Source organism: Labrus mixtus, chromosome 7, assembly GCF_963584025.1.
Source record: "Labrus mixtus chromosome 7, fLabMix1.1, whole genome shotgun sequence".
NCBI lineage: Eukaryota > Metazoa > Chordata > Actinopteri > Labriformes > Labridae > Labrus > Labrus mixtus.
The window spans coordinates 3,223,731-3,251,110 of NC_083618.1; the positions used below are offsets into that span (position 1 = coordinate 3,223,731).

The 27,380-nt window shown below is 39.4% G+C and overlaps 1 protein-coding gene across 3 annotated transcripts in view; it reads left to right on the forward strand.

The window, feature by feature from the left end:
- Positions 1-27,380, forward strand: part of LOC132977512 (MICOS complex subunit mic25a-like) — a 291,593-nt gene that overhangs the window by 18,794 nt on the left and 245,419 nt on the right. For 2 of the 3 annotated variants that reach the window (XM_061042130.1, XM_061042129.1), the window contains exons 5-7: positions 4,773-4,793; positions 8,320-8,403; positions 14,394-14,464. In XM_061042130.1, the coding sequence (XP_060898113.1) occupies positions 4,773-4,793; positions 8,320-8,403; positions 14,394-14,464 (176 nt within the window). The remainder of the gene's footprint in view (positions 1-4,772; positions 4,794-8,319; positions 8,404-14,393; positions 14,465-27,380) is intronic. The other variant, XM_061042132.1, reaches the window with a different exon arrangement.

Consider the following 27,380-nt stretch of genomic DNA (forward strand, 5'->3'; position numbering starts at 1 on the left):
ACAGGATATGGATCAATATATTGAATCCAATTTTAAGTCGATATAATCGGTAGTGAAAACATCAATCACTTATGTTGTTTGTTATTTACCCAAGGCTTTAAGCTGGCTGAACATTTAATAGATTTGCATTTATACTTCAAAGAATAGATTGTTTTTCCATTTAAATGTATGGAAAACTAAACTTGTCCAATCATGTTGAAGTTGTTTTTGTGAACTGATAAAGATTCAAAGGATCAAATCACCCTGTAATATAATCTCAGGGCCCCTTACTGAAATTGATTAAAATCTAAAAATGGCTAGGGACTATTTGATTTCAGCACACTCATATCCTATTAAAATACATTACTCAATCTTCACCTTGATGAAGCTTCTTATTTAAACACATACTGTATGCTCATGTCATATTGGCCAGGTGAAGTTGTCGAAGTATGTTTGCAAAGATTTATTGATTCAGGGCATAAAATGAATAAAAGGTATATGCTTTCCTACAGCTTTATGGTGAGACAACACAGAGCAATGTGACTGTGGCTTATGACTCATGAAAGTATACTTTCATCCAGGACAGTGTCAGTATGTGAGGATACCCAGAGAACCGTTCTTTATTCATATATCTATATAGATATATAGATATACATTGTTCATCATGGTAGGATGTTTCTACTTTTGTTTCTGTGTGTTACATTTTAACACTACAAACACATCTGCTACTGATTAACATCAATCCAGTTCTTATTCACACTATATTTATTTATAATAATGAAAGAAGAGGAACAATTGATACAAAGAATAATACTGCAACTGTGCCAATTTGGGGAGTTTAGACTGCTCTCTCTCTCTCTCTCTCTCTCTCTCTCTCTCTCTCTCTCTCTCTCTCTCTCTCTCTAGCAGCAGCTTTTGGTTGAAAATAAGCCTGATAATCTAAATTTTTCAGTACTTTTAGATATGATCGATAATTAAAATGAAGGACATTGCGTATTGAAAAGTATCAAACATTTTGGCAACCTTGGTGCCAATAGCATTTATTATTGGAACGTCTGATGAACGTTTGCATTTCTGAATCAATATGACACGAAGAAAGCTGTCCTTGAATAAGCTCAATTTCTTTCCTGAGACTTTCTCCCTAAAAAGACAAATCAGGAGTTTGACTGCACAAACTGTGGGTGCGAGTGACATTCTCCAAACTAATCTCTGTTTTACAACTCTCTCCTCATCTCTGTCTCCTCATCTCTCTTTCTCTCTCTCTCTCCCTGACTCAAGGTAGAACACCACACTGAAATCTTTTCTCCCAAAACACATAGATTTATTCAAATGTAACATTTGCATAATTCATCATTTGCATAATTGATTTTCAAGCAAGCATATTTCACCATGTCAGGTTTTGTTGGAAACTAAAAGGTCTCATCCTGTCACATCTCTGTCACTTACAGTTTCTCTCCCACACAGATATAGGCACACACACTTACTCACATGCACACTCATCTCTCTCACCTCTCTCTCTCTCACACACGCACACACACACACACACACACACACACACACACACACACACACACACACACACACACACACACACACACACACACACACACACACACACACACTGCTTTCAGTCAGATTTCAAGTCTAAATCAAGCATGAAGCGTTGTCTAACTGGTGCATCTGGTGACACTCCTGGTTAAACCATGCCGAACATGGTTGAGCTAAGAAGATATGATCAACTGCATTGTGATGCAATAAATCAGTGGGCTTTTAAGGGTTCATGATTGATTTTACTCTGCTGGTCAATTATTTAAAAAGAAAAAAAATTAGATGCTGAAAATAACGTACAATTATGCAAATGGTGCTGAATCAATCTCTAACATCTGGCACAATTTGAACTTCAATTTGTTCACCTACATATATTTTAGACCAAGAGTATACTGATATGTTTGATGGCCATGAAATGTGACAGAAATAGTCGTTCTTTATTCCGTTTATAACAGTTTAAAAGGAAGGTTTTGACCCTGGCTGTTTTTGCACCTTAGCACAACTAAACATTGTGATGACTGATTTAGCAAAATAACAGAAGTACAGAAGAGGAGATGTCTGTCAATATGACACACTTATATAAACCCCTGTTGGCTTCAATAGAAAGAGAGAAATAGTACTTTCTTAAATGCAGTATGACTTGTATAAAGGGAGTGAAATAATGGAGTGTCATTTATGGTGATTGAGGGGTGTTTTTTTTTACGCTGCCATTGTTTGGTGATGTGTCTCTGCTGGGTTCATTATTAAAGGTTAGGTAAGTCTTAGCAGTTATTTTCCTTGCTGTGTAGTAAAGTAATTGTTGCTATGGTAACCTCCACTTTTATTTGTCCACAGAGAGTTATTGACTTTTGATATGTCCTGATATTTTATTATTATTTTATTTTTTTTACATACACCTCAAGCCAATTAGTCTTTGATTTTTGTTATGTCTACTAAGGGAGCATAGACTTGATTAATAATTGACTAAACATATGAGTTGTCTTGGTAAAATATTGAGGAAAATTTGTGCCCTAGGCCTAGAGTGTCTGGGACCTTTTTTTTTCTTTGCTAGTTCGTTGGCTCCAGACTCCTAATGTTTCAGGCTGAGGCTCCTGACTGCTGGCCACAGGGGAGGTCTGAGCTGCAGAAACAATGAATGGATGCACCTTTAACTGTCTGCTACGGCCCATGGACCGCTCAAAAACTGCTTTGGTGTGTGTTTGTCTGCATCTGTATCCCAACAAAACAATCACCTCTCTTCTAGAGTCTGTCATGTATGGAAATGGGACCTCCACACTCCTGTGAGCACTCTGTAGGGGTCCACACACACACACACACACGCACACACACACACACACACACACACACACACACACACACACACACACACACACACACACACACACACACACATACAGGTACCACAGTCACACTCAGACACACATTCATTTTAGGGCCTGCCGCCAAGGAGCAGGGAGGTTAAACAGATGGTATGGGTTGTATCCGTTAGATTACCCAGCACACAAGCAGTATTCTGCAGCAACTGGCTTTGTGAGTCCACCTCATTTAACTGAATGGTGTTTTTATGAGGCATGCTAACATTAGAGCCACCCAGTGCTCTAATCTATCCCCGTCTTTCATACTGGAATGGGCTGAGAGCACACAAAGATATTGTGTCCTGTCTGTATTCAATATAAATACTGAACAAACATGAATGTTGTTTGATATGCTGATAAAAGTGTTGTGACATGCAGTGGTCTAGCATGTGCTGTCACATTATATTGTACGGTACGATACACTTTATTGTCACCATAAGGAACATTGTCTCTGACTCAAGTGCTGCACACATTAAGCTGCCTCCACAGTAGTATTACATCTCAGGTATCACTCCAAATCTGTCTGTATTAACAGGTTTTCTCATCATGTTACTGTGTTTGGGACATTTCTGTGTGTCAATCATTATGCAGTACTGTGAAGCTCACAGCAAACTTTTTGCAGGTTGGGACTATATGAAAGCGTCGTAGGTGGCATCGCTTACTCTCTCTTGTATCGGTCTAAAACAGACACTAATGTAAAGGCCCTGACACACCAAGCAGACGGCAAAGAACTTGTGGCGACCTGTGGCGTCGCCTCACGTCGCCGTTTGTCTTGGCCAAAAAAATGCACTAGAACACACCGAAGAGACTACAGCCGATGGCCAACCACCGCGTACGTTCTGCACATGCACGATGGGTAGCGACCGCTCTTCGACGGTCCAACTAGGACCGACGGCCAATGATCTCCTGGGTGTGTCAGGGCTTTAACTGTCAATGGCGGTCGTAATATTGTGAATGATGGCTCAAAAGAAAATTGTGGAAAACCTAACACCAGGCAAAGAGCTGGAGCTGAGGCTGATCATAAGCCTCCTCACTAACGATTACACTGCGCCCACAATCCGTCAGGTCAGCCACGTGCCTAATTATGAACAAGTCTTATCCTTCATAAAATCAAAACAGATGAGTTGTAAAGAAATTCAATCCAGTGTATACCAATCATAAAGACACTAACTATTCAGACCAAATAATTTTTTTTATAAGGATTTAAACATTTTTTTCTGCTGTAAAAATTGGCATTTTAATATCGGTGTTAATGGTACATCAGGGCTTTGCAGCCAGCTTCATGTGGACACTTGATGAACTGCAGCTTTTGCACTTCCGCATTGGCTTCATATCCAACACTGGGGGTTGCCGCTTGAATGGGGAACAGCAGCACATAAACCAAACGTACTCCTGTCTGCATTTTTGTGAAGAACTGTAATCATTTTATTGAGTCTTTAGAGTGTAACTGATGTGAAATAAAATAATGTCTTATTTATTATTTTTGCTGATATATCATCCCCGCTCCCACAAAAACCTCTTCTGCGTGTCGCTCTACCCACTGCTCCTCTCTCTCTCTTGCTCGCGACAGCTTTAGGGTCCAGGAGCAAGCTGCAACTAACAGTATCTACAGGGACACAGAGTTTTTTTGGATTCCAGGAATTTAAGGGAAACTCAAGGACATTTTAATCCATTTAATGTATTGATGTAGAGGGTGGGGAAATCGATATGGTATGGGGAATACACATTATTTTGCACAGCCATTTTGAATATTCTCTTATTATCCACCTGGATCTTGCTACTTCCTTCTCCTCTTTCTCTCTATCACATATCAATTGTTTCTACACATCTTGCACGTACCTAACACCCTCTGCCATTTCACTAACCCTCTGTTCCTTGACTCTCTCCTAGCCAGCAGATTTGGATTCCTGGGTAAGCAACACTTCTAATGCTTTTCATTTTTTTTTCTTGCTCTTTCTCTCTACCTCGTCCTTTCTCTTTTTATTTTCTCTCTCGCTCTTTCTCTCTCTCTCTCTCTCTCTCTCTCTCTCCTCTATTCAAATGTCATGTTTTCATTGTGCGTTAAAGCGAGGCTGTGAGTGTGCCGCGCCAACATTCCACACAACAACACTTTGGGAGGTATTCAGCTAGAAAATTACACATCATCTGCGCTGCTAGCAGAGGTGATTTTACACACAAACCTACATTCCTACACACACAGCCCTTAAGCATCAAACAGACGCTGCGGAAAGGAAAAAGTGCAGTAAGCACAGTCTAGGGATTTGCAGATGTGGTCTTTTGGGATGCATGTGCCTGTTAAGTTAGGATAAGATTAAATTGGATTACAATAGATGTAATGTGATGTCTGTGTGTAAGTACACATGTGTGTATCTGTACACCTGTGTTCACCATATCAGCTAAGAGCAAAGAAGATCATCCAGGGATGATGCTGGTACTCCATCTGATCTATATCACCCTCACTAATGCACAACTCAAAATTACACCATGGCGTTACACTGAATGTGTGTGTCTGTGCGTATGTCCATGATACACACTTTCAGTGCTACATAAATCCATGCCCTATTGCTGCCTTTTCTTGTCAGCCAGCTTCATTGTGTTCATGCACCATATCATGTTCCCCCAGCTTGTAGCTTCACTCATTAACCTTATGGGCAAGAAACAACGTGTGTTTGTGAGTGCCTGAGCGTTGTTAAATATTCACTTTAAAATGCAGGCACACATATGTAAACTCCCTCCGAACAAATGTGTGCATTCTAGAGAGAACTGAACCACCCTCTGCTCACAGTGTGCATGCTGCCCATCCTTTTGTGCATTTTAGTCAAAATATGTGATTCAGTTTGTACAGCTGCTGAGCTTCTTCTTTGATCCACTGCATACTCTCCACAGCATGACCAAACTTCTGACAGATGCACTGTAAACACTGAGATCTAAACCGAGCTGCAAGTTTTTTTTTGTTCCTCGGTTCAGTTCACTACATTTCAGTTCAGCTAGAATTAGTACAAATCAATGTATTTGAATCCAGTATGAGGTATTAGGGTTGTCATGATACCAGAATTGCAAACTTCCATATTGTACTAGTAAAAAAACAACCTTGTTGGATACCATAGTAATAAAAACAAAATTCAGAGGCTCCCATATTTATTTTAATGTTTTTTTTTTAATTACCAAAAATTGCAGACAACCTCCGGCACACTGTCTTAATTGCATGAATTAGTTAACAGCATTTCTGTTCCATAACGCATTGCTTTTGGTTAAACTATGATTGAAGTATCTGTAGTTTTTCAAATGCTTTTCCATAATTATCGATCATTAAAATAGATTTTTTTTTTTAAACATGGTATTGAAAAGTATTGATTGTTTTGACAACTTTATGGTTTATAGTATGTTTTCTGAAGATTACTAATAGATTGCTATTCTTCATATTAAGAAACCACACCAAACCGCACCAGGCTTTATTGCAATATATGTTGCTCTTTGATTGTCCGTAATCTGAAATGAGATGGGTTAGAAAAGCATTTGATAAACACATGAAGCTGGCGACATGGTGAGAGATCATAGTTCAGTTGCCTTGTTGGCATACTACACAGACGTCCCTACATTGCTATCTTTTTTCTTTTGTAAATCATTAACATCTTCTTTTATTAACTGTCTGTGTGACATTTGCTTTAAACCTCTTCATTATGCTTTTTCTGCTTCTATCTATTGTGTTCGTGAGTACGTATCCCGTTTTATTCCACCTTTTGAAATTGCATATTACTGTTGAAGCACTGTGAATTCAGTGGTACTAGAAACTGTGGTTTGTCAGTGACTCTTTTATCTAAAAATCCTTGCACATGTGCATTAAAAAAAACATATTTTTTTTACTCCTGGCAACTTGTTTTCACAGTGTATCTTTTTGACGTCTGCCTCCTATCTTCCTCTGCTTGCATGCTGCTATGGCCATGGCCCAAACTATGGCTCTTCCTACAGCCAATCTACCATCTATCTGCCTGTCAAAGCTTGGCTCAGCGGGCATATTAAAGTGTTTCACCTCATCCTAACGCCAACATCGCCATGTCAGCACCTGCTGTGTCGCTGTGCCAGTCACATGCCAGCTGATTAGTTTTGTAAGTCATTTTAATGCCAGTCTTTTATGTTTTACTTTGTTTACCCTCCATAAATACATCAAGAATCAGAGATTTGGGGGCGCCAGTAGCCTAGTGGTTAAAGTGCGTGCGCCATGTACGGAGGCCAAAGTCCTCCAAGCGGGTGGCTCTGGTTCAAATCCGACCTGTGGCTCTTTTCCTGCATGTCATTTCCCACTCTCTCTCTCCCTGATTTCTGACTCTATCCATTGCCTGTCTCTAAAATGAAGGCATAAAAAGCCCAAGAATAAACCTTAATAAAAAAGAAAGAATCCGATTTGTGAAGTTTTCATAGAGTGGTGGATGTGTCAGTTGAATAATTAAAAGTTAGACATTTTAAAGTAATGATTTAAAAATGATTAAACTACTACTGATATTTTAACCACACAGCATAGGAGGATATAATCATTAATGCTCTGTTTTCTTGAAATATTTGCAACAGTGATCTGTTTCCAGAGGCAGGAGCTCAGTGATGTTGTGTTGTAGAAAATATGTGATTTCAGCCAAATGTAAATGTCTCTTCTGTGATGTCATTAACACAAGTGGTTGTGCTTCAGCTGATACAGAAGCTCAATTGTTTTTCTGCCATCACAATATTACAGTAGTGTAAAATGACTGATAGGGCACAAAATGCTGAAATGAAGCTAATATGTCCCAATACAAAATGATATCCATTGAAGTGATGATTTATAGTGGTAGAGTGGTCATACTTACTTAGTGATGGATTTTCTTTTTAACTGAAATATGAGGGTTCATTGATACTTCATTCATCCTCATTATTAACAAGGCAGTTAGTTTTAGTGCCCCTTGTGGACAAAGTGGCACTTCTATTTCTTTGGTTTTGTCCTGTACATGTGTGTGTAGTGTTTTTGAACAAAACATCTCATCCAGCTTATTTTCAAAAAATCTAATGAATCAATCATCAAGAACTTTTCCCATGGGAAATGTAAAAGATGTTTGTTTCTGTAGCGTGCTGTTAATATCCTCATTTGACACCTAACCCCATGGCAGTGGTTTCAGGTATTAACACTTTTTGACCATATCAAAGTTATCACTTTTGTTTGCTTTTATAGGTCATAAAGATGCACAAGTATTCATTTCATTCTGTTTCATAAAGAGCTAAAAACTTGTCAGGTGAGATCAGTGTCAAGTCATTTAAACCCATGCTCTTATGTCCGTAAAAAGAACTAGAACAACAATTGGGTTTACATTTTCTGAAACGAATGCAATGTCCTTCTTTAATTTTTATTTATTTTCCTTCTTCTGCATTGCCCTCTTTTTCATTTATTATTCCCTTTCTATCCCTGTGTCAGTCTAAACAGTTGGAGAGGAAGGAGAAGGAACTGGCCAGCATTTCCAGCTTCTATAAAGAGCAACTAGCAACACTGGAGAAAAAGGTAAGGACCATTTCCTCACTCGTTAAACATGCTTACAATTAAGATGACCACTTAGAGTTGAACCACATTCTGAGACCATGTTAGTGCAACTACAGAAGTGCTAGCATTGTCTTATTGAAGTAAATGAAAGAGCATTTTTTTTCATCAATTCATCCTCTTTGTTTGAACAGTTTAGGGAGTAGGATTGTAGGTAAGGAGACTTCACTAGATACAATGTCCTGTATGCTCTCATAAAAAAACTAGGCTTTAAACATCAGAAATATGGTCTTAAATGACATGTTATTTACTCTCCTTAGGGACTAAAATCTCTCTGGGACACCAGGCTCTCTTTTTATCTTGGAAATGTCAGGTCCACATACCTGTATCAAATTGTACGTTCAGCAGGCAGATGAGAGTCACAATGTGTTGTTGATAAACCAGCACTCTTAAGAGCTTTCACAGCACTGTGTCTCTGAAATCTTCAGTAGATTAATCAAAATGTGCTCTGCTTTTCACATCACCTGTACAGTATGTACCTTTATTAAGACGCTTTTAAGAAATGATGTCCCGTATTCCCTTGACCTTAGCACTAGTTGACTGTTGATATTTTGTACTCGGTAAAAGCCACAGGCATATCTGTTCCTTGCCTATGAAGTAAACCTGAGCAGATTTGTTAAAAGACTTTGCCGCAAGCAAGGTTAGTACCCTCAGTGTGATAGACCCTGAAAAAGGATTTGTGCTCTTTGGGATGGACAAAAGAATAAAGAAGTGGTGTAAATAGTAAAGAAGGCAGATTGAAAATAAAGAAAATGAAAGAATAGAAAATCCTAGGTAGAAAGATACAAAAATATGATGAAAGAATATTTATGTTATTTTTAAGGGCACCTTTACATTGCTGAAAACCAAAAACATATTCAAGTGATGTAACTGGATAGAGTAATCGCACATACCTCCTGTGTCTACCCCACCACACCCAGAACTCTCCCTTCAGTATTCAATAGACCCCCTCCGCCTGGCAGCACCCATCAGGTGGACCTTATCTAGTCCACGGTGCTCGCCTCCTTTAGGCCTCTGAGAAAACCTTTTACATAGCCAAGTTAAATAGAAGGGCCCCTGCACGCCGTGTGGCAAGCAGCACACACCTCAATGCTTGACGGAAGAGACTGATTGGCAGAAGAGTGGAGGATGCTCTATCGTTCCCCCGCCTGCCGCAGCATTCGCCTTTTCTATCGCTTCTATTCACCCCTCACTTGCTCGCGGCTGACCTGCATGCGGATGAGGAAGTGAGAAAGAGGGGGACTGAGAGCGAGAGATAAAGAGGCTATATGGACTGTGCATTAAGCAGTTCCTTTACCCTGCCCATTTCTTCTTCCTTTCAATCTCTTTTACCTGTGGCTAATGCCAGTTGGGTGAAATAAATTGCCACTTAAAAAAGTTGAATTGTGACTGACATAGGTCATATATATATAAATGCAAAACCCAACTTGAAGTGGTAATATGTCTCACTTTTCACATAAATGATGATCCAGGCATGTGAAGACATCTGTACATTGCTCAGTGAGACATCCTTCACCATCAGTCTCATATTCAATCCAGTTAATATGACGCTCACATTTAAAGGTGATTAATACCTTTGGGAAAGTGTGAATACCAGGCTACGATTTTATACTTATATGATAATCCCATAAGAGGGTTCTGTTTTCTCACTTCTGTATTGCTGTTGCATACAAAATCTTCAATAGCACAAGCACCCCCTCATACACTAGCTATTACACTGTTTGCATGTGTTAATGATCTGAGGCAGAGATTTAAGCCAAAGGAAAAAGCAGACAGATTAGAAGTAGAATCCACAGGTAATTGGTGTGTGATCTTCTTCTGAATCAACATTTTACTCTGGCTTAGTAGCAGCCCTTTATAGTAGGCTGATAATTGTGTGTGTGTGTGTGTGTGTGTGTGTGTGTGTGTGTGTGTGTGTGTGTGTGTGTGTGTGTGTGTGTGTGTGTGTGTGTGTGTGTGTGTGTGTGTGTGTGTGTGTGTGTGTGTGTGTGTGTGTGTGTGTGTGTGTGTGTGTGTGTGTGTGTGTGTGTGTGTGTGTGTGTGTGTGTGTGTGTGTGTGTATGTGTGTGAGTGAGGTTGATTACCTGTATGAAAACAAACACACTGGTGTCCAGTTTGCCTAAGGGATGAATGACGATAACAGACAATCGTATTTGTCCAAAGGCTGATGATGCTCTTTGAGTCCACTACTGACACATGAGGAAAAAGCCTGCACATATGTGTGTGTGTTTGTGTGTTTTTGGGAGGGTTGTGTGACAGATTTGTGTGTATGCTGTCACTTCAGAAGTAATTGTGATAGAATAACCAAGCCAGTGAACAACTTTGCATTTCCCCTCTGTTTCTAACAAAAAGACAACACCCCTAAACATACTGGTACTCTCTCTCTCTCGCTCTCTCTCTCTCCTTCCCTCTCTCTCTCTGGTTTATTTGTGGATGCCTCCTTAATCTCTTCCCAGCGTACAGGTGGAGTAAATCTGTCTCCCTGTGGCAACATACCCTGTGACTCTGTAAACAAGTCTCAGTTTTAAATTCACCTCTTTTAATCTCCCCCCCCCCCCCGAAAAATTAATCCGCCTTCATCCAAGTGTGGAGCATGAAACACCCCTACCCCCACCCCACCCCAACCCGCGACACCCCTCAAAATCCTGACATCAGCCCATCTCAATCCTCAGCTGCTGGAGGGTGTTCAGACGAGTGTGCATGTAAGGATCATCCAACACAAGCATTCACGTACAAACACAGATTTAGTCACACACCTGCATGTATGCAAGCTCACGCACACACACACACACACACACACACACACACACACACACACACACACACACACATCCATACTAATCCCCTCCACGAGTGGTTCCAAAACCTATTCCCCACCCCCCACACCCCGCTGAGGGTTATCATCCCCCCTTTCCTGTTTCTCCACATTGGGCTTTTGTCCCCATGGGTGCAAACGACTGGGAAAAGCTCAGAGAATGTGTGCCAGTGATAGTACTGCCACTTCTCTGGTGTCAGCTGAGCTGGGGCTGCTGCTCTGGGTCTGCTCTTTCAACTGACACAAAAAAAACATGTTGATACACACAAAAATCAACACAGCCTTGGGGTCCCCCAGCATTACGACTGGATAAGCTGTACCTGCGATTCAATCCAAATACTACTTCTGCACTTTCTCTCCTCTGTTTTGTCTCCTTGCCCTTTTTCTATTTCCAAGACCACAGACATGATAGTTGTATCAAGGGTCTGAAATATATTATTTTCTAGCCTGCCACTTTGACAGGCCACTAAACATCTTAACTGAACTCTCCATCTTTTTTGTCTTCCTCTCTTAATTCAATAAGACAACTTTATATATGCAAACACAGAGACACTGGTACCTGACAGTAGTCATTCAGAGGCCCTGACGGATCTTAATGTAAGAATTCCTTCAGAAAAATAATAATTTTCAATGTAACACTAACCTATACACCATGGATACAAGGGGGAATTATCTTTCACAGCTAACTTAAATGTAACCCTCATGATGGGGGCAGGTGCTTATTTCTAAAATTTGTTATGACATCCCTTCCATAACAAAAAAGCTAAACATTTTGGTTAATATCCATGGATAAAGACATACTGTTGTTTGACTGTTAGTTTGTATGAGAGGAGGAGACGTTTGGGTCAATTTAGATCAGGCCCCATGTTCCTGTAGGCTACTCTCTATGCCTTGGTAGGATTCAAACAGGAAAATAATGAATCAAATATTATAATAAAAGTATTGCTTCCACACTGCCAACATTGTGAAATATGTTCACTTCTTCCATGTGTGAGGCATTGAAACATCCAACGTCTAACCCCTCCAAACCTTTAAGTTAGAGCCTTGGCATGATACACCAATCATCACTGAGAAGTTCTCTTTACCAGTCATCTGCTTGCTGCTCCCTTGCTTGTTTCCTACTCTCTCTGTCCTGCATAATCTGAGGCGTCCATGAGTTTAAACCCCAGTGGAGCCTTTTATCTTGGCTCAAACACTGGATATCACACCAGGCAATCCCAGACTTTCAAGTTTCAACTCAGCCTTTCTCTGTTGAGTTTACCCACTGAGCCTTTGACTTTAGGCTAAAGGCTCACTCGCTAACATGCAGCTAACCTTTAACCACACATTCCCAGGGCGGCTGCCAAAGTATTAGCTAACTCTCTTCTATCAGAAAGTGGGACTTCTATCTTGCAAATGTTTATGAATCCAGGGATCGGTTTCTAGCCCTTTTGAATGAAGGCTGCATACTAAAATGTTTGACAAAACTAACCGATCAAGTGTACTTTTATGTATGCTAAAAGTACATAATGCTGCGATGAAGTATACCTGACTTGCTTTGGAGCCGCAGTTGTTACCGCCCTGTCAGGATGTGGCATTTAAGACTTGTCCACGGATTAGCAATGGGGAGACTTAACAGCAACAGGAGTCTAATCCTGAATCCTGTCCCTGGGAAATCCAGTATAACACTGCCAGGTAACACAACTGGCAGGAATAAGACCTGTACCTCATCAAGTTTAACATTTCCCCATTGTCAAACACAGCCTAAACAGACCATTGGTGTCAGTTTAAAAAGCAACTATACCAATAAAAACTTTAAAAGCAGAATTTGATTGAGATAAATTCATTATAGGTTGTTAGTGCACTAGCAGAAATAACTTCTCTTGACATAAACTGGTACATTTCTTCAGTGAATGGCAGTAGTTTATGTGATGCTGTAATAGAAATTGTCTGCGTGATACTTCAACACAACTATTGGTAATTGGCATGGGTAACTAGTTAGAGCAACATGCTCTCTTTTACTTTATATCATGCTGATAACTAAATTATGCTGTTTTTCTTCTTAATACAGGGAAGAAAAAAGATTAGGAACCAATTTATACATTGTAGTGCATACTAGCAGGATTAAGGAAAAAGATGCTCACTACTCTACTTGAGTCTTTTCCAACACCAGACATTGAGATCAGGAGAAGCATGTCTGAGGATCAGTGTGAAATAATGAGATATGAAAATGACTTGGGGGCACTGTAGGAGTAGAGTGCTAGGGATTGTGGAGGGGGGGGGGTTGTGTTTGATCCCATCTCTTTCCTCGCTCAGTCACTGCAATTATCTTCCTCTCCTATCACCTCATCTATTGGGAATATAGGGAATAATTAAGTAAAAGCGTGAGCACTGCCGTTATTGGTTTAAAATGGTGATTACTGCCCAGTGAATGTGTTAGGGAGGGTGGTACAGTGAGAGAGATTTGCTTTGTGTTTGGGCATTCTAGTCAAACTGAATTCAGTGTGCTCTGATCCAAAGCCTGTTTGGGGATTTATTTTTTGTCTAAAAATTGGGATCTTTTTTAAATGCATTGTGCATTGTGGCTTCTCTAAAACTACATGCAATCTTTACCTCTTCCTTGTCACTTGATCCCCTTGTGAGCTGCTCTGACCTTAATGCAGAGTAGTTAACACTGTGATCACTGATTACTTCAGTAGAAAGGTGTTTTGTAACTTTGCACAGCTCCATCTGTATAATTATTTCTGTTTAAATGCCACTCTTTCTCACAAAAAACAACATTAGTGAACACTAAGAGGCCATTAGCATTCAAATTTGTAAGCAGTTCTGCAAAATTTAAAGGTTGCTAATTTAACAAATGTGGCTTTTTCAGTAGGCCTTCATTAATTTTGCTCATCATTATTGGCTTATTTGTGCTGGAACTGAGGCTTAAATAAATAAATTTGAATTATAGCAAGCTCTTAGGCTTTATCTTCTAAATGAATTTGATGTGAAAATTGAACAAAGTTAAAAGCCGGGGTGCATGTTTTCTAAATCCTCAAAAGCATCATGTGTCTGGTCTGAGCATCCAGTTCATGGTGAATTGGAATTTATTTAATAGGGTAGAATATCCCTGAATTGATTCTCATTGTACTTTCTCTCGCGGTCTCTGTGTCTGCAGAACTTTGACAACTACGAGCAGACGACTGAACAGTTCAACCAGGCAGCTACTACAGCTGAGGCTCACATCCGGTAAGTACTCTGAACGGGCTTTGCAACACCATTTTCTGTGGAATGAACCATTCAGTATACTTTTTACAATGTTTTTTTCATTACCGCATTATGTTTTACAAGCCTAAGGCAGTTTGCTTGATAATGATCTATTAGTTAACTTTCTTTCTAACCCTGCACATCTATAGCAAGTGAAAGTCAGGCATTGTGTGCAGTATTTGTGGGGGGGGGGCTTGGGACGCAGGTGCGGACCCAGGGGTGTCTCAAAGGATAACCACAAAATCGCAATGGCGATAGATTGGAAAGGGGGGAAAAAACAACAAAACTGTATATAGCCACAACAGGCATCCTAAATGGAATATTGCACTGAAAATTATTCACAAACCACTGCAAACGAAAGGCAAAGGCAGCCCGGGCGACCTTTGATAACCAAAAAGGCTGGAGTCACAACCAACTCTCCAGCACCCCAAGTTATACATTGGGAAACAGGCAATTGACATCAAATACACACAAAGTTCTGAGTTGGTGTTTATATATACACCAACCACTCGCGAAACCACAGGGCGAACCTCTCACTACCTCTGAAGGTGAGATAATGAGTCAGCTCATGGTATATGAAAGCTCCCCACACCTGGGCTTAATCAGAGCCAATCAGGGCCACACACACCTGATTGAAGTGAGTCGAAAGAGTGAGTGCCCTCACAGTAGAATCAAACGTTCAGCAGAGTGTATATCAGAGAGAAAGCAGCTCTGACCTGCAGGATGATCCACATGATTGTGATGATCTGAATATTGTTTTCCTAGCATACAGTGGTGAAGCTGAGTGTTAATGAGCTATCACCACTTCTTGACTCAATTATAATAGTATTATAACAGAACATTCTCAGATTCATATAAATCTTAAATCTATGATGAATAAAATCCTAAAGACATCGGTTACAGTGTGAGAGTTTAGATACTTTGGTCTACCAAATCAAATGTTTCACTAATAATACATGTGTTTATAGTTATTGTATATAGTTATTGAGGCATTGCTGCTATCTTTATCATCCACTGCTGTTTTTAAATAGTACAATTAATGTCCACAGTGGATCTTATTTTAATTAACCTTAACTTGCAATAGTTCTAAGAAAATTAATAAAGTCCAAAAGTAAACAACACATATCTAACAATAACTGCGTACTTATTTCTATTACTTTCATTTGACTAATCTTTTTTTAAGAGTAAAATAACAAAATATGTGATTGTCTTTGTTCTTTATTCCACTTTGTCCTCTCAAGCACTCACAGAAAGACAAAAAAACACGCTGGTTTGAAATCTCAGCTTTGAATAGGTACTAGATTTTATGAACAGATATGCATGAAAACATGTACATATAATGGGGCTCTTTCCACTGTGTTCAATGTGTGTTATAATTTTAAAAAAAGCATCTCTTTTTAATGAAGTACACCTCAATATTATTTATCTTTAGCTACAAATAGCTTTGCAGATATGGCAAGACTATAATTTAAAACCTCATTCTGCAGGTAGGAAAAAGGAATAGCAGGATTTCACAAGAAGCAGAGTTGCTCTTCTGAGATTTCAGAGTTGAGATCTCACCTGCTGTTAAAATGTGTCAGCTGCAGCCACAATGGCACTGCCACGTTGTGTTGGCCTTCCCAATTTGTGGCCATAGCTACACCCTTCTCCACCCCTTTTTTGGAAAGAGAATCCTTTTAAGTCAGAAAGCAATTCATTTTTCCTTTTCCAGCAATATATCAGAAAAATGATTAGGATGGCCAATTAATTCTGATCTTTTATTTTTAACTGTTATTCTCACATTTCCATTCATCACCCTTTGGTTTTCATTAACACACACATCCTTCAATTTTCTACCACTGATCTAATGTGTTACTGTTCACCTTTAAAGCCTTAATGTCACTTACAATGAAACACCTCCAAGAAAGACCTGTAAAAGTAACAAGTGATGTAGAAGTCACCTATTTTCCCTCTGTTGGCAGCAGTGTTAAATGCATCTGAATAGGTCACAGAATTAAATAGATAGATTTTTGAAAAATGATCTGATCAATCTTGATTAGAAACCTTTGTCCATAAATATAAAGATTTTACAACTTCATTGTCCAGTGGAAGGTTAAAGTGTTAGCTCTACAATGGGGTAATTGATGGTAAAGTATCTCTCTACAATATCTCTCACATCTGACTTCTGTCTTTTCCACACATGTTGGGTAATTTAAGAAATTCAATCAGTGTCAGAGTAGTTTACTTAAATAGTTTATGTTGCTTCTTGCTATTACTTTAAAACTAAAAGTGCTTATGCTTAAAGGCTTTATATGTGATTTTTTGATCCAGCAGATGTCGCCCTTGAGCACCAGCATGAAACCAAAACAACTTGCGCTGCATTGTTGTGTTAGCATGCTAATGCTAGCGATCTTTATTATGCTCGTATCTTCACACTGCATGTAAATTTACCTGAAATGAGCGTGATCTAGAAACACAGTTAAGCAGTGAGTACAGTATGTTATTCTTCTTTTCTCTAGTCCCTCAATTAAACAACTTTTATACGTGAGGGGAGGAGTCAGCCGCCGTCCCGGCGATGTAAACAAACTGAAGGTAGGACTCTGAAAACTCTGAAAACATCACAGACAGTGGGACTCGGGTGTTACACCCATTGTAGACAGTCATGACTCACAGAGTTATTTTCAGAGGATATACTTGATTTATATTATATTTAAGTGTGAAAAATCACATATTAATATTATTATTATAATTACACTTTAAGTTGAAAACATTCAACTCTGTCCAAGGACTTCAGTCAGATTAGGTCCCATCTATTTTATTAAAAGAAGGAAAAAAACATGGCAGTCGTAGAAGTAAAAATATATATACTGTATAGGTGGTGTTTTTAGGTCTGAAATGTGGTTCATAGTAGCTACTTTTGTTCAACAACAAGAAGAAACGAACGCTGTCTGGTCTTTTGCTGGCTTTGCTTTGTCTGATGGGCAGTCACTTCAGCCACAACACTGCTATCTTCATGCACCTGGCCCATTGAATTTAACAGCACACAATTCAAGTCCAAAATTTGGTCCAAATGATTACATTAGCATGGATTTGCTTTTGTCCTGGGCTGCATGGAAGAGGTTAAAAGATCAATTCTGCACTAGTTTGCAGAAAGAAGAGCATTTTGTCCCACAATGTTGTGTTGCTCATTATTCTTTAAGCGCATGCATACACACACACACACACACACACACACACACACACACACACACACACACACACTTTCACTCCTTTTTCTATCTGTGCTACACATTCAGGCACACTTTGTATTCAGGAAGCCATGTGCTCGTCGTGTTCTGTCTACATTTGGGCAGCGTTTCATTGTGCTGTGGTCACGCTGTCATTTCACACTACACTGACCACCCAGTAATTATTCTATTTACCCAGTGTTGAAGGGAGGGGGAGCAGTGGATGGGCTGCAATACTGTCCATCTCTTTATGTAGCTACAGTTCATCTTTTCCTTCCATCCTTGTACCTGGCTCTATCTCCTGTTCTACCTATGAATGTCTAATTGGTACACTATTTTTATCTGTAATCTCATTCTCTTTTTTTATTTCTGTGCCAATGATTAAAACATTGTGCCTTCATTAATTGTCATCTTCTTTTCTAAATGAGTATTTTCTTCTAAGTTTTCAAAAAACAACATAAACAAAAACATGCTCTTGTCTTGTGTCCAGAGGTACAACTATAAGAGATCCCTTTTAGTTATGCTACAGCTGTATGTTTAAAGTTATAGCCCTCCAATTTGACAGCTGATTCCTGTGATTCCAGGGTCATGCAGCCTTAAACAGTGTACAAGTTTAAGCCTCTCTCACACGAGGAAAGTTCTTTGGTGATATAAAGGCAACAAGACGGGAGACTTCTGGGAAATTGCTTCTGTTTTCTTTCACTGGACAGGTCACACACTTGATATATTCCCAGGTGGGGTAAAAGTGAGTGGTAAAATGTTATCTAGTGCCATTTTCTGCTTGCTTTTCCCAACTAAGTTCATCCATTAGCCTTGCCTTAGGGTATCAAACCCATATTTCCTCAAAATAACTCACCTTAGAGACCCACAGTATTGCAGCAGAGCTTACTTTAAGATCAGAAAATCCATTAATCCTCTTAAAAAACCTTGTTACTCTCAAATTGTTAGCAAAGACAGAACCCAAGTGAGCCTCAGGTGGATGCCTGTGTGAGGACTCTCCATGAAGTAACTGCTGACAGTTTGTGGTTGAAGGCCTCCATTCATGTGGGTTTGTTATATCTATTTTATTCTGTGTGTGGGTAGACTGTCCAATTAGTGAAAGAGACGGGTAAGAAGAAGACTCCTGCAGGAGTCATTACTGGAGACAACACCTGTCTGCACTGTGGTCCAACAAAGACTCGAACATTAGGACAGACAGCTCACTTTCACACACCGCCTTGGTTACTGTGTTAGTGTTCCTCTTTTTTACTGCCTCTACAGGATGTTTAAAGATACACCTACACATTAACACTACAGCACAAGATAACAATAACAGACTGATTAGATTTGGTCTGTGTAGTTAAAGTAGGTAGGTGAAGGTTTTTAATGTGTTGGTGTGAAATGATTATTTCTATAAAACAATAAGACTCTGTATTCATTACAGTAAACGTTCAAGGCTTGGTTTAAGTGCTAGTGGTTTTCAAAGGTCCACTTCTTTAAAACCAAGGCCACAAACAAGGACAGACTAATAGTCATGATAATCCCACCTGGTTGGTTCTCTGGATTTTATTTAGCAAGTCTTGGGTTTGTATTTATCTTTCTCAAATGGAACAGAATGTACTCGTTTAAAAACTCTGACATTTAGTGTGTCATGGTCATCAGCCCATTGTCTTTGTATATTGGTGAGCTGCATGTGTGAATGCAAAAAAAGACATTTGGACTCCGACTTAAGCTGAAGGTATCACTGCCAGCCTCCTAGTAAATTTTCCTTGTGAAATCGAGAAACTTCTCTGCAAGTGAGATGGAGAGGTTAATGACGTCTATTTCCTGCAACCAGCAAACAACAACAGACAGGATGCGCGCCCATATAATGAAACTGCATCATTATGTTTTCTGTTTGCCAGACCAGTATGTTCTTCTCCGCTCTTTTGTTGATACATTGCATATGTCGATCTTCACTGGCACTGATATACTGTATTTGTTTATAATGGCTACATTTGTCATGATAGTGTCTGACTCTGTTGCTGCGTCATGATTTTCACGTCATGTACTGCCTCTTGAGACACACCACCTCCTGTCAGACTAGGATCGCCTTCCACTGTGAGGTGCGTGTCTGAACAAGCAAGTCAGGATCGCAGGGTCAACCTGCCTGAAATGTTCAAGGAGTGCATATGTGAGAACAGCTTATGAGAGTGTTGCTATGATAGGGAAAATATGTCTTGTCTTGTTTGATCTAGTCTCTGTGGTCATGAGGTCGTTTTTATGTCCCTGACTGTCTTCATTTACCTTTATGTACTTCTTTTGGGGTAGGAATGTTCTTTCAATGGATGTGTACTTTTTTGTTTGTTTTGGTGTTTCGTCTTTATTTTGATAGTTATATTGTAGAGAGGCTCAAAATTAAGGTTGTTCTACAGATGTATGTTGTACAGTCTTAGATATTTTGCTACAGTGTACCCCACCTGTTAAGGCATGTAACAGAAACATACACAACAAACACATTGATTTAGTGAGTTGTTATGTTGACAAGGACATCAGCACCACACTTAGTAAAGCTGCACAGAGACATCACAAGAGTAGCAACATTTAAAATCAAGTAGAATACAAAACATGTGTAACATGTATCAGATTTATGTTACACAGGGTTCAACAAGAGAGCCAAAGTAAGAGGTAACGACTGGATTATGTGCTCGGATATTGTAATTTTTGAGGCTGCAGTTTTTTCACAAGAAAAGGTCAGTTCTTTAAAGAGAAGGGACTTTACAAATGCAATGACACAAAACTGGAATTGAAATTGTTGATGATAAAAAAACAAGTCTAGCGATGTAAGGTGATAACAGCGAAACGGTCCAAAGAGCATGTGTCATCCCACGTCACCCACGATTGGAGTGAGTCGTCCAACCGCGAGGACTCCTGATTGAAAAGTTATCAGTGATGAGATGTCACACGCAAACACGCGCGCACATGCACCCCTTATCTTGTTCCCGCATGTCACCTGTTTTAATGAAACACTCTCCTTATCCCCACCCATCTCTGTCTCTTATATTCCCACAAAGTGAGTTTGGTGGGGATCAATCAGCCGGGCTAACAGAGTGCGAATTGTTCTCCTGCATTCCTATCTCTGTTCAGCACTTCAGCTGTCAGTGTGTGGAGATACGAGCGGGGTTCTGTCTGTCAGCAGTCCACGACTTGTAGTTATTTTGGATTGCTATTCCCATATTAGACGGCGACTTTGTAAGGGTTTTGGTGGAGTTGAGATTAAATTGAAGAAAGTTTCTGAATAATTTCATGAAAGTAAAATGTGAGCTAAGGATTTAAGAGTGGAAATACTGTTGTACTTAATTTAACTACCTAAATGATCATAGCACTCCTCAGACAGACCTGAACTAAATCCATAGTGCTGATTTTCTGTGAATCTGAAAGTAATATTTGTGTCAGTTGAAATATAATGTTGTGACAGTTATCCTTATGGCAGTATCATAAAAGCTTTACAAAGACTCCAACAATGCAAGATGCATGCTCTGTCATTCCTTTTGATCTCACCCCAGCCATGACATCTTTGATCCTCTCTTCTCTCCGCCGCCACTCAGCGTGATATTAAAAGTAAAAGTATAATACCATGGCTGCTGCCTTAAAGAAGCCCAAATCCTTGTCATACATTAATAACTGCTCACACACACACACACACACACACACACACACACACACACACACACACACACACACACACACACACCAACACAAACAACACTGACACTGACACAGAGGGAATAATAAATTGCTATGCCTTCATGATCTTTCCCTTTTTCTTCTTATTGCTTTATTCCCCAATGTTATGGTTTGCAGCAGCGCACAACTTGAGCTCTCTTCATAAAACCATTCACTGCCAGGTGAGACAAAAAATAATGAGAAACTCTAACGATTTGAGCCTAATCTCTCTCCACCAACTCTGCACGTATTTATACAAAGTGTCACAGGCTGAAAACCATTGGAGTATTGTTTTGTTTCTTTTCCCAAAAGTTAGCAATCAGACTAGCTGGGGCGGCTAATGTTTTTCTAATAGGAGCTCACCTCTAATTTTCATTCAGACGAGGCAGTTGGTGCAGATTAGCGGAGGCAATTTTCTGCTTCAGATTCCATTATTAAAACACTCCTGCTATCAGAAAGTTTCTCTTGTTGAATTGAGAAAAAAAAAATGTGTTTTTTTTTTTTTTTTTCAATTTGAGCCTGGATTTATACCTGAGGGCTATTGTTATTGCTATCTCCTGCTAGTCTCATTACTATTTTAAACAGGTGATTTAAACTGCCGGGAAACTACTTTTAAACTGTCTTGTTAAACTGACCAACCTATCATCACCATCTTAAAAATTGGGATCGGCCAAAGAATTGGCAGTTCCTAGCTTGAAAAAAAATGAAAATTATATTGATTAAGAATTAAGAATAAGAAATTGCAATGGATGGATCTCTGTCAGGTATTAACCCGCGATAGCCCCATATCAGAGCCCCAAATGAGAGACTGTTGGAAAACATTACACATAAAACAGTTCATTATTTTCAAGTGATGTCACACACCAATCTGCCACCTACGTGCTTTAACCAGATTTATTTTTTGTTTCTTAAACGAAAGACAGCTAACATTCATTAGCTAATGTTAGCAAATAAGCAATCACATGTCCTTTGATGATACACATATAAAAACATTAAGTTGTTGTAAACTTTCATAGGCTTTCATCCTGAAGAATTCTCCACTAGATGTACATATTAAAAAAGTTCTGGCAAAGACTTTGCTATTTTTAGCAATTGAAAGTATGTATAAATCTGAGAAGCTGATCGCCCTCTCTAGTCAATGCTCATGTTTTCACTGCACTCAGTTGCGTACTTGAAGCGCCAATCCACTCTGCTTGGCTCACAAAATGCGCTGAGTCTATTTTCAGTGGCGCCTGCTGCCAGCACACTCCAAGCTGAACAGGGCTGATAGACCCGGACAGGAAGTCAGACAAGAGACGCAAAGAGAATCCAGGCAATTTCAATTTAAAACACCATGTATGGACCTCACATCGTGTTACCTATCACTATATTAACATAACATCAAAACAGGCACCAAATGAATGTGGCTGTACTGCATCATGACCCGCTTTAAAAACAGATGTGGTAGGTTATTTTGCGTGACGTGGGACCTAGCAAAATGGAACACAGCGCACAAGGATTGTGTGGGTCTGTGGGAAAGGGTTGCAAGGGCCCAAAACTTGCATTCAATTAAGAGCTAATTTTTACAGTGTTCTGTTGTCAGACGATGTAAACATGCAATGTTATGAAGACATGGAAATGTAGTTATCAATGGTGGCAGCCACTTTTTCTAAGTTCAATGGGCCTCATTCACTAATGAATTTATAGAAATGATCTTGCTCTAACGCATAAAATAACCGATATGCAAAGTCAACGTCAGATTCATGACACGTGCGTACCAGCCAATTTTGCTCTCACCACCGTGCGTATGTTAGTGAATCGGAATCATTCTAAATTGACAGGCGCGTGCCCGCAACCTGCAATCAGCACACTACCACACCCCCATCTCTCCATATTAGGACATCTGATTAGTGTATCAGGACGAGAGGGGTTAGGTGAAAACGAGTAGTAGTTGCAAGAGATGTCCCAAAAGACAAAAAAGAGCGTTGTGTCTGAGGGCTTCAATGCCGTTCCAGGGAATTACATCATTTTTGTATGTATGTTCCCTGCATTCCCTTAAAAAGGCTCCATTTCTGGGGCGCTGGTGGTGCAGTCGTTAGTGCGCCAGCCCCATGTATGGAGGCTATGGTCCTCCAAGCGGCGGCCCAGGTTCAAATCCAGCCTGTGGATCCTTTCCCGCATGTCATTCCCTACTCTCTCTCTCCCTGATTTCCGACTCTATCCACTGTCCTATCTCTCCATTAAAGGCACAAAACGCCCAAAAATAAATCTTTAAATTTTTTTTTTAAAAAGGCTCCATTTCATCAGCTGGTTTTGGTAACAGATGTGATATTTCATGGCACTATTGGTGGGAGTGGTCAACAATCAAATGAAAGACAGAACCAGGGGCAGCTGTGGCTCAGTTGGTAGAGTTGTCGCTTCTCAACCAGAAAGTTGAGGGTTCAATCCCCAGCTGAGCAACATGTCCAACATGTCCGATGTTCTTGGGCAAGGCACTTAACCCTGAATTGCTCCTCTGCTTCAGTGGTGGTGTATGAATGGGATTAGTTACTTCTGATGGATGATACTACATAGCAATCACTACCATCAGTGTGTGAAAGGGTATGAATGGGTGGGTGTGACAGGTGGTGTAAAAGCACTTTGAGTAGTCGGAAGACTAGAAAAGAGCTATATAAGTTCAAGTCCATTTACCATTACATTTCAATCAACCATTATTTGTATAGTTCACAGCATATGTTTTCTCGAGATGCTTAACAAAAAGCATGTCAAAGACCTTATGTCTTACATTTCAATATGTACACTGTTGATTCTTGATTGTTGAATCTTTAATTGAAGGTTAAAGATTTTAAGTATAATAAGGATAAAAAGGAATACATTTTATGGTTCAACGTACATTCTTCTTCTAAGTAAAGTTTCACCAGCAGCAAATTTGAGCACAGCAAATCCGCAAAACCCTCCTATTTACACTGATACAGCAGGGGGTGTGTCTGTAATGTATGGCTGTGTCCAACATACTAACGTACTGCCTGTACTGTCTGTTGAGCAGCATTCAGTCCAAGCTGTTTTCATTAAAGGCAAGCGTTGGAGCGCACTGTGGATTTTATAATCCCCAGGGTAAGAGAAGCCTTAACTCAATGTATTCAGTATGCAGGGACTACAAAATGAAAGTGAAATACCTCGGGAACGATTCAAATGCCCGAGCTCACATCATATGCCACCGACCAGAGATGACATAAGTGGAACAATGGCCAACAAGTGCAGACCGACGCACTTAGCATCACTTTACCGATCTGCAGCCAGTTCTAAACGGACAATAAAAAAACAAGATCCCATCGTCTGTTTGAAAAGACCTTCACCTCTACAATGTCGCCAACCGTATAGGCTTTACATTTATGATCACATCATTTATTAACTGGCAAGTTTCTGATGAATGCTTACTTAGCTGTTTTAAGCCCAAAAATATTAAAATATTTTCCAAGGGAGGCAAAAATAATGTAAATTGTGTTTTAGGTTTTCCTCTGTGTATTTACATTATTACAATCAGCTTATAAAAAAACATTTATAAAAGCAGTTTTATTTTGAAACCATTTCGTTGATCTTTTAAATGTCAAATGATAGTTTGATACTATCAAATAATAAAGTGTTTAGCAGACTGCAGTCGATCCTGAAATAAGCACCCCTTTAAACAACCAGGAAATATATGTGGAATCGGGAATCAGTTTGAATCCAGAATTGATTTTTGATTTTCTAGAATCTGAAAACTATGAATAATTATCAGCTTAAAATTAAGCTGTTGCTTGACCTCACACTATATGTAGAAAAATACAACGAGTATAGGTCATTTTAGTCATTTTAGTCATCACTGTCTGTTCTGTGTCTTTCTCTCTCACTCACTCTGTCTTTGTCTCTGTTTCTGGTTGCATTCACTTTTCTTTTCATGAATATTCTCCCTGCCAGTGATTTATTTAATCCTCCTGCTCTCCCCTCCATTGCACTTCTAGGCATAAAACACACACAGACACACACACACACACACACACACACACACACACACACACACACACACACACACACACTCACACACAGTCTACATAATACACATCAGTGCAGAGAAATGTCCTTGTATCGTTTCTTTCATACACACATACACACACAGGAAACACACACCCATACAGCCGTGTGCAGAGCTTTTTTCAAAGCATAGTGCACCCACAAATTCAGGTGTGTATTTGTCAGTGAAGGCAGGGTCTGCTGAGCTAATTCATATGTGAAGGATGTATGATTCTGCAATTGCTTTGAGGTATGGCATGGAGGTTGTGTGTGCGCGTGTGTGTGTGTGTGTGTGTCAGGTGGTCAGCTTGTCAAAATAAATAGGCATGTCCCATCATGTTAAATGAAGCCTGGCGTCTCTGTATCTAATCAAACACTAATTATTTCTGCTCATCTCTATTTATTCTTTATTTTAGTACAGAGGTGTATAAGAAATATAAGATATCTTGTAGATAGTATAAATGGGCTAGTGTCACACAGAGTTACTTTTATTATAATCGTTTCCAAAAAAAGCCTGGATGTTGAGTAAAATCTTAATACAAACAGAATGTAACGATTTGTAAAATGTTGAAACTCCATATTTATTTGAAAATAGCACAAAGATGACACACCACATGTTAAAACTTAAATGTCATTGTTTTGGGAAAAATATATGCACATTTTGAATTTCAAAAAAGTTTAGGACAGAGTTTGATCTTCCATATTGTGGATGCAGCGACATATTGTAATCACAGACACGGGTTTTTGCTAGTGTTGCTGAGCCCAGGCAGTGATGTAACGACCGGGTCAGATTTGAGTGCAGTGCAGACAGAGAGGGGGAGAAGATAAGAGTAGAAGAAATGTTTTATTCTTTTATTTCGTGACTTGTTCAATTTCTTGTATTCAAAGTCCCCCCTTTAGAAAGACCATCAAGGGATAATATTTAGGGGAAAACATGTGAGAAAGTCTGGTGAGATTGAGAAGATTTTTATTTCCAATGATGTGATGATGATTGTCAATTAAAAGAAAAGTATGCATGTGAGAAAGTTGCAGTTTGCTGTTAAACTGTTTAAAAATCAAACTGTAATAATGAGACTATAGACCCAGAAGTCACACAAAGAGCACAATGTGTTCCTGCAGTCAAACTTTAAGAACTGAATTACTTTTCTTTTTTATAGACTATGATAAACATGAAGAAGTGAGGGTCATGTTGGAGCCTGGGACATATTTTCTGCAGGTCTAGCAGTGTAGTTCATAGAGCGAGTTACGAGTTAAGAGTTACGAGATATTCATGGCACAATTCTTACAGGAAGGAAAAAAAAAGTCTCCCCATTGACTGTTGTCAACCTTTGCCTCCTTTCTGTTCCCTTTTGCTTCTTTCTGCTTCTAGTGAGCCCAATGTGCACACGAGAGCTTGTACATGAAGCAGTACTCGGAATAATAAGTTGTGTGTTTGTGTGTAGACATGTGTGTGAGCGCGCACATATCCATATCCCAATCCCTCCAGTTACGAGTTCTGTCACAACAGCAGGTAAATTACTACAAGCAACAGAGCACTCAAGGATTACCCTCATGTAGGATTAGCATTCGCTACCTGTACGTGTGTGTGTGTGTGTGTGTGTGTGTGTGTGTGTACATGTGTGCATGTGCGCATGTATTTGTGGATATGATTGTGTGCTTTTGTGTACACACATGTACTGTATGTGTGGGTAAGATAAAAAAGAAAAGAGAAAGTTTGACTTTGACTCCTAAGCTGCTTTGTCAATGCATAATTCATCTCTCTGCACAGGCTGCATCTGGAAGCCTTTGAAACTCTCTTTCCTTTTACATTTGAAACTAAAACAATTTATAAGCAATCTTCAATGTTTTTTTTCTTTTAAGGAGGATAAAGTCTCTGAAAAACTTAGTGTCATAGTACAGAAATTGTCAGTAGTGCTATAACTGGGATTTCATGTGAGTGTAAATTCATAACTAAGTTATTTGAAGTCCTTCATACCTAG